At 43.2% G+C, this 7,795-nt stretch overlaps 1 protein-coding gene across 1 annotated transcript; it reads left to right on the forward strand.

The window, feature by feature from the left end:
- Window positions 1-487: 487 nt before the first annotated feature.
- On the forward strand, window positions 488-7,311 carry LOC104507880 (collagen alpha-1(IX) chain-like; the record flags this gene model as incomplete). The annotated part of the gene is made up of 5 exons (XM_010149303.1): window positions 488-520; window positions 2,440-2,578; window positions 3,027-3,081; window positions 5,020-5,208; window positions 7,234-7,311. Coding segments are annotated over 5 exons (494 nt in total), but the record flags the coding sequence as incomplete, so codon positions are not given.
- Window positions 7,312-7,795: the final 484 nt, after the last annotated feature.

Here is a 7,795-nt window from a genome sequence, read left to right on the forward strand (position 1 = left end):
CTCTCCAGCCTGTCCAGGGCCCAGGTGGCTGTGAACAGGAACTTCTAGGGGTTTGGTGCCTTCACTGCACATTGGGTAGGTACCTGCCTGGTTTCTGTTGCAGCTTTGTCAGGGCTTACACCACACTCTGAAATCTGTAATTCTCTCAAACTAAAAAATCCTGATTAAATAATGCTTCCTGTGAAGGTTTCCAGGCAATCTGTGGCTTGGAATCCTATGGCTTGAGAGGTTAGAGCATTGTGTCTAAGATAAGCAATACAAAACCAATTATAATAAAAATGCTTTCTTATTTATACCTTACAGGAGTGTTTTTTGAGAAAGGAATTTTACAAGTTGAGTTGTAATTCAGTTGAAGTGCAGTTTTGCATAAATCATCTAAATATGTGAGCTTTTTCATAGTGAAAAAAGCGTATTGTGTTTACTGCCCTTGTAATGACTATGATAATGGATATTCTCTTCTAATATGTTTTGCCTTCTTTTTGCTTAGGGTGATATGGGATTACCAGGAGCAAAGGGAGCTGTAAGTATAATGAATAGCACTGTTCCAGGAATAGAGCTCTAGTAGATGAGATAGGTGATTTTCTGATTTAAGAAGGAAAATACAAATAAGGAGCTGAGCTCTTTATCACACTTAAATTGAACGAGTTCAAACAGCACTTCTTGTTTGAATTTTGAATAGAGTTAATATTAAAATGAATTAACTTTGGACAGGAGTTCACATCCTGAATTCTAAGCTCCATAAAAGAGAAACATTATTCAACAGCAGTTTTCTGGCCAACTGATTTTATTTTTTTTTTTTTAGAGGGAATGAATGCACTCTTTGTACAGTGGGTGTTGTGTAGAAAGGAGGCTCAGCACAGTGCCTGCGTGTCGCCTCTAATCTTTACACTCGGAAAAAGCTGGCAGCAGGACTGTGATGTCTGTGAAAGCAGAAGTATTTTCTGGCCTTTTTTTTTTTTTTTTTTCAGAGCTAACAAAGCGATAGCTTTGATGTGGAAGGTGAGCAGAAGCTTGTGTGTCACAGAAAAAGCTTTTATGAGCTGAACACACATTATTTTATTTCGGCATCACTGGAGAGTAGGATTGTTACAGCAGCTGACAGTTGTGGCCACAATACTAACATATCAACAGTTCTGCCTGCGGGGAACTGAGCACTGGAACAGGCTGCCCAGAGAGGTGGTGGGGTCTCCTTCCCCGGAGACTTTCCAAAGCCGCCTGGACTTGTTCCTGTGTGATCTGCTCTGGGGGATCCTGCTCTGGCAGGGGGGTTGGACTAGATGATCTCTAGAGGTCCCTCCAACCCCTTCCACTCTGTGAACTGAGGCTGAATGTAACAGAGAGCTATACTTGTGTTCTCAGCACCCTGGGTGACTTTGGGGCTATGCCAATGGACGCTAGAGAGCGTTTACTGCTGATCGAGATCTTACAAGAAGGACATGAGGAAGAGAGACAGGAGAAATCTGTAGTTTTACCCCCGTAGATTTTGAATATCTTCTCTTGATGACACTCATCCTTGGATGAGTGATCTATCAGGGAACCTGATAACTCACCAGAATGGGCAAGAAAGAAATGATGGCTTCCTGGTTGTATAGCCCACGAAGGGAAGTTTTTGCTGTTGTCTTAAAATATCTGTGGAAGCGTGTCCTTTGGGTATTCTGACAGGGACAGCAGTTAGCTGGCTGAGACGCAGCACAGATGGAAGTGAAATGGTTCCATCTTGTGGATTTAACTGGTAGCACAGTTGAGTAATTTGCCATGTTTTTCAGCAGGTATTGTGTGGTTTGTTTTTTTTTTTTCTCCAGTAGATTTGGGAAGCCATTAAGTATGTAGGATTTTTTTTGCTGTTTGCTTTGGTTTGGGGGTTGGGTTTTGTTGATTTTTGGTATGTTTTTTAAATTATTTTTGAGGGGAGTATTGTTTGGTTTTTGGTTGGTGGGTTTTTTTGTTAGTACTACTGTTGATTAATAGTAGTAGGAAAACTTGTATTGAAAGTAACTCGGAGGAGCCTATTGGCATACCCTCTATGAAAGGGCATGAAAGGCATTTGGAAGAAGTCGGGAGCTGGAATTTGTGTAAGGATCACGTCACACCAGGAAAAGTTGTGTGTGACATGCACAAGGGCAGAAGTAGAAAGCAAGTATGGGAGATGAGTTCTTTGACAAAAAGACTAGTCTTGTGCATGTCACTATGGATGTCCATTTGCATCTTTTGACAGAATATCTTATTTTTCCACTTCTCCCCTTTAAGGGAAGAATACAGACCTCTTTTCACTTTATAAATCCCACAACCACAGACCCCAGTTGCTTATTTAAAAGAAGCTGTTCAGCAACTACATCGCAGCGTTAATTGCTTTGCCTCTGCAAATAGCTCCTGTCACCATTTTGGTATGTCAGGACACCAGTATAGTAGCCTGTTGAAAATCTTCTCTTTCCTTGTCAGGTTGGTAATCCTGGAGATCCTGGTTCCCGGGGGCCTGAGGGAAGTCGGGGACTGCCTGGCATGGAAGGGCCACGAGGCTCACCTGGACCACGGGGCTTGCAGGGTGAACAGGGTGCCCCAGGTCTGCCTGGCAGCCAAGGTCCAGCTGTAAGTACTGTTTTAATGTGATGTGTGTCTTTTGAACGCTTAGCTGTCACTCCCACCGCTCCTTCTCTTGCATCAGGCGCTATGTACGCACGCAAAACCCAGCTGCCACGGTAGGGTTTGAAATACACTGCCCCTCCCGACAGACACGTTTGCTCACCAGAGAAATCTTAGGGTTGTACAGTTTGATGCTTGGGTCCTCAGCTTTCTGTTCAGTCCTGCTTTCTCACGCCTGCCCCACTCCTGTAGTAACACGTGGGTCTATCTCACACAGTACCTACCTGGCTGCTCAACTGGAATTTAGCTGGAATGGTTGAACTTGGAGGGACTGGCACATCTTTTATTTGCCCGACAGCATTTTTTGCATCGGGCACGCTTATCAAATGTACTGTGATAACAGCTGGGTTTTTAAACAATGTGGGTTTTTTTTTTTTTAATCCTAGGGAAAAGAACCAACTGATCAGCACATTAAGCAAGTTTGCATGAGAGTCATGCAAGGTAAATATGCTAAAAAGTCTTTGTTTCTTGTGTATTTACATCAGGATAATCTACTGCTGTGGAGGCAACCAAGATTTTCCCACTCTTATCCAGAACAAATATCGTGGCCTCAGCAGGGCACCTGGCAGAAAACATTCCCACATGGGAACGTGGGCACAATATGAGAGAATATGAGAAAGAAGTCCCTTATTTTATATATACTTTGCAGCCTCATCGAACTGCTTGTGATTCCACACTATTACTGTAGTAACCAGGCGACAGACCGGAGTGTTTTTCTGAAACACATATATTTTGTGTAGAAATGACTTGCTGTGTTTACATATATAAAAGCACACAGCTTCACTAAAAGCTTCTTTTGCCATTTGTACGCATACACCATCAGATTACAGCAAACAAACTATGTGCAAAATAGGTTAAAAATAAAAAAGAGGAGTGCAGAGAGAGGCTTTCTGTTGGTAACATACCGTAAAGTGAGAGCAATAGGCAGATGTTCAAAACCTTGATGATACTTGCGTGATCCTCCTTGACACACACAGGAATCTGGAGCTTTTCTATTGAGTTGGGTGCATGGGATTTACTGAGTTTAAAGACTTATGCTGCCCTGTAAGCACAGAAGAGACTTTTTAATACTTGCTATTGAAGATGCCCTTTGGGATATTCTGCCTCTGTAATGTTAAGAGTTTACCAGAATGACATTGCTGCTCATGATTTCATCTAGAAATTCTCAGTAGACATCACTGTTCTTCATACTGCCCCACAGGCTGTTTTTTGTTTTTAACTTTCTATAAATAGGAATAAAAGGCCTTTTAAAGTGGTCTCTTGAAAGACACAGTAATATTGAGGAGGATTATAGTGAAATCAGATATGATGCGTGAATTTATTTACAATCATTAAATCAATCCAAGTGTGTCTCTGGAACCCTGTCAGCTTACAGACAACCTATTGCTATCCCCAGTCTTCCTCATGTATCTACTAGCCAGAATTCCTGTTTTATTTCAGATCCTTTACACCTCTACACCTCCCACCCCCATTTTCTTAGTATTTCTTGGTTGGAGACATAAAATGATTAGTTGTCGTGGTTTAATCCCAGCCAACAGCTAAGTACCACGCAGTCGCTCTCTTGCCAAGTCATGCAGACTTTATAGCAAATGTCCTGTGGAGCTCTGTGTGACTGTATCCAAAGTTATTTCTAAGGCATTCTTGGAAGATAAGATTTGAAGTCTAAAACAGAAACATTAAGGAAAGAGAGGGCTGCTCTCATGCTGTTACAGCAGTGGCCTGAAAGGGGGATGAGGAAAAGGGAATAGCTAGTTTAGACCATTCCAAGGAATAGCAAGCTGATCCTATGCCTAATGAAGAGCAAAGCTCCTGCTGATTTACCTTAAGAAAAGATCAACATAAAATGTTCGGTTATTTATGAAACATGAGCTCACAAGCACCAATTTTAGGGTTTCTTTCCTCTGAAAAAGAAGGTCTGCACTCGCTTTGCAGCCAGCGTAGAGACTGCCTTCACGCTTTTCAGTTGTCCCTTCTGCAAAGATGGGTCGTAATAAGGATTAACGAGCAGTAACTTGCTCTTTTAGGAGGCAGCAATTGCATAAGTAAGTTTTCTGACTACATGGTTGAAATGTAAATGACACAGAAAACGATAAGGACGTTTCTAAAACCATACATTCAAGTAATTTCAGCTTTCAAACATTAAATGTTTAAGATGTAGGCTCCAGAGTGATGAGCTTCACAGCGTGCCTCTGCAGTTTCCCTCTAGCAGTACTAAGATAGTATCTCCTACGTTACAAACTTTGTGAAAAGCACTGTTTGTAAGGAAGGTGCTGTACTGTAGCCTGTTGGTTTCTGTAGCGGAGAATACATGCTCTTCAGTGAACATGGGAATCTCCATTCAGAGCCACTTACTGCTTAATTCTGTCCCCTTTGTTGCAGAACAACTAGCTCAGCTGGCAGCCAGTCTGAGGAGGCCAGAATTTGGGGCTCCAGGTCTTCCTGGCCGACCGGGGCCACCAGGTGCTCCAGGGCCTGCTGGTGAGAATGGCTTCCCAGGACAGCTTGGACCTCGTGGCTTGCCTGGCCTTAAAGGTCCCCCTGGGGAGATTGGTCGTAAAGGTCCTAAAGGTAAGAAATCCTGTAACTGGCTTTTGGTTGTTGACTGCTCCGGGGTTTTTGCTGTTGGGCTGTTTGGTATTTTTTCCTTTGGTTGCAGATGTAGGTGGGTATAGTACTTGAGCCATTTTACGGCACCACCACGTACCAGTGTGTTGATTCTTCAGCAAGAACAAATCCATAGCAAATTTGACTTATACTTTACAAAAACCCTTTGACCTCAGTGAATCTCTTCTGTTCCCGACGGAGAGGGTGTCTACTCCTCCAAAGGATTACACAGTAGAATTTTCTGCCAAGTCTTATGACCACTCTATATGTATTGGTTCCTATTCAGCAGCCGTTTCACTTCATTATCTTGAAGAAAGGTTTTATTTAAAAATTGTATTTCTGCACAAAGCTGGTCTGTCACTGGATTAGAGCATCTACTTTTGTCTCAAGTTTTATTTGAAAGTAAAATGGGGAAAACCTTTGAGAGAAGGAACAGAATACAGACGAAGCAAACCCTAGCAGCATTGTTGCTGGAGCTCCCTTGCTCTTCTCATTTAAGGTAACGTCATCTGTATTGGCAGAAGCCACAAAAAAAATGGAGATTCAAAGGTGATCTAATAGGCTCAATTTGATTCAGCACACAGCAGGCTGTACTGTGTTAATATATATAAAAAAAAAAATAATCTACAGAGCATTAAGAACCACCCAAACAAACAAAATGCTTTGTTTCCTTCCATCATTGTCCTCAAATTCCAAGTTACCTTATAATAAACCTTGAAAAACAGATACAAAAGAAGGGGTGAATGCTCTCATGTGCAAGAGCCATCGTGGTGGTACATGGCAGGCACCCTGAAAACAGTCACAGTCCTTCACTCCCAAGTTCCCGGTAGTTATTGGAGCTCTGAGAGGTCACAGGGATGAACTGGCTTTCCCCCTCCATGTGGGGAGCTGTCTGAGATGGGAGTGAGAGGAAAAGGGTTACCTGGGATGTGATAAAAGGGGAAACGATGTTGAGGATGGTTTAGAAGGGCATCATAAAGAAGAGAGAGAACCACAAGAAGGTGTTCCGTGAGACAGAGCAGAAGATACAAAGGTGCAGTGATTTTAACAGCAGCAACAACAGCAGAGACAGAAAGAGCTGCCTCCAGAAAGGAGGTGATAGTGGTTTTAGTGAGGAATCTGGATAGTGATGGAGGGCAGAATCAGAAAGAAGACGTTAGAGAAGCTTGGGGTATCCAGCAGTAAACGCTATTCCAGAGTTTTCCGTAGCTGGACACAGCAGAAGTATCTATGGGTAACCGGGCATCGGTGCTTCTGCTAGCTGCACTTACAGAGACAGGCTGAATCTCCATGTTGCCTTGTCAGTCTGAAGCCTAGAGAGAAAATTCCTCCCCTAGCACCCTGTGTCCATCTTTTATTGAAACCTGGGCTTTTGCACTGACTCCCGTGGTCCTTCACATAGCTTCCTCGTTTTCTGTTGTGCCATTCCTCGGCAAGCCCCCGGCTTACCAGTCTATTCCAGCTCTCAAGTCTCCATAGCACCAGTATCCGAGAACAAAGGCGTTTGTTTTCTGAGCTCGTGTGGATGTCAGCAGAACACGGTAACCTGGGCAAGCCAGCTTCTCTGGTCTTCTCTGCACTAGCACTTGAGAATTTTGACTTATTAGGGGAGTTCACTTGGTCTGGTGAAAGCCACGTGCCGGTACCCGCAGCCTGCATTCCAAAACAGCCCGTGCAGTTCTGCGAGCTTGGTTTATTGCTGTTACACGGGCTGTGGCATATTTCACAGGTTATTTACTGTCCAGCCCCAGGGGGCTGGTGGGTTTTTTCCCCTCCAGTATGTCTAGTTCTGACTATATCTCAGATGGGGGGGAACAAACCCAACAAATCCCAAACCTCTTACAAGGACATAGGTCAGGACATCGCTGAAAGCTGCTAAGAATACATATACAGCCACCTGAGCTCTCTGCCTGTTAGCTGTTCACCTCTGAGAAGGATCTTACTGACAGGGATGCTACATGTAACTAATGCTTCGTGAATTTGCTTTAGGTGAACCTGGAGAAAGAGGAGAAAGAGGATTTCCAGGCAGAGGGCTGAAAGGTTACCCTGGACCACGAGGTCTTCCAGGTAAATATAAAAGGGTGAGGGTAAAGAAGAGATGTGGTAAAAATGTACCCAGAGCTGATCCCTCAAGCTGCCTTGAAAAGACAAAAGGTGTCCATCAAGCACTAAACTGCCACATAATAGTACTGCACAGTTTTTACTTCATGGGTGACAACAGTCACAAATCAGAATTAAAAGCTCTTTTACTGAAGAGCTCCCGCTCCATTTAGCTCAGTGTAGAAAGATAAGGAAAATCTTTCTTTTTAATATAAATATATATATATGGCGTAAACAAAAAAGGCCACAAACCTCAGATTATCTCACTGGCAGTTAGAGCACTCTTCAAAATCTCCCTTCATCGTTTAGGACATTCGAAGTACAATTCTCCTTTACTTTTGTGGTAATTAATTGGGGTGTTACCTGACGTGGGCTCAGGACAGCTTCTTGCTGATAAGTGCCGCACAGCTGGCCTCTAGTGGCCAGTGAATGAAATTAAACACCTTCTTGC

Source organism: Eurypyga helias, unplaced genomic scaffold (genome assembly GCF_000690775.1).
Source record: "Eurypyga helias isolate BGI_N326 unplaced genomic scaffold, ASM69077v1 Scaffold13283, whole genome shotgun sequence".
Taxonomy (NCBI): Eukaryota; Metazoa; Chordata; class Aves; order Eurypygiformes; family Eurypygidae; genus Eurypyga; species Eurypyga helias.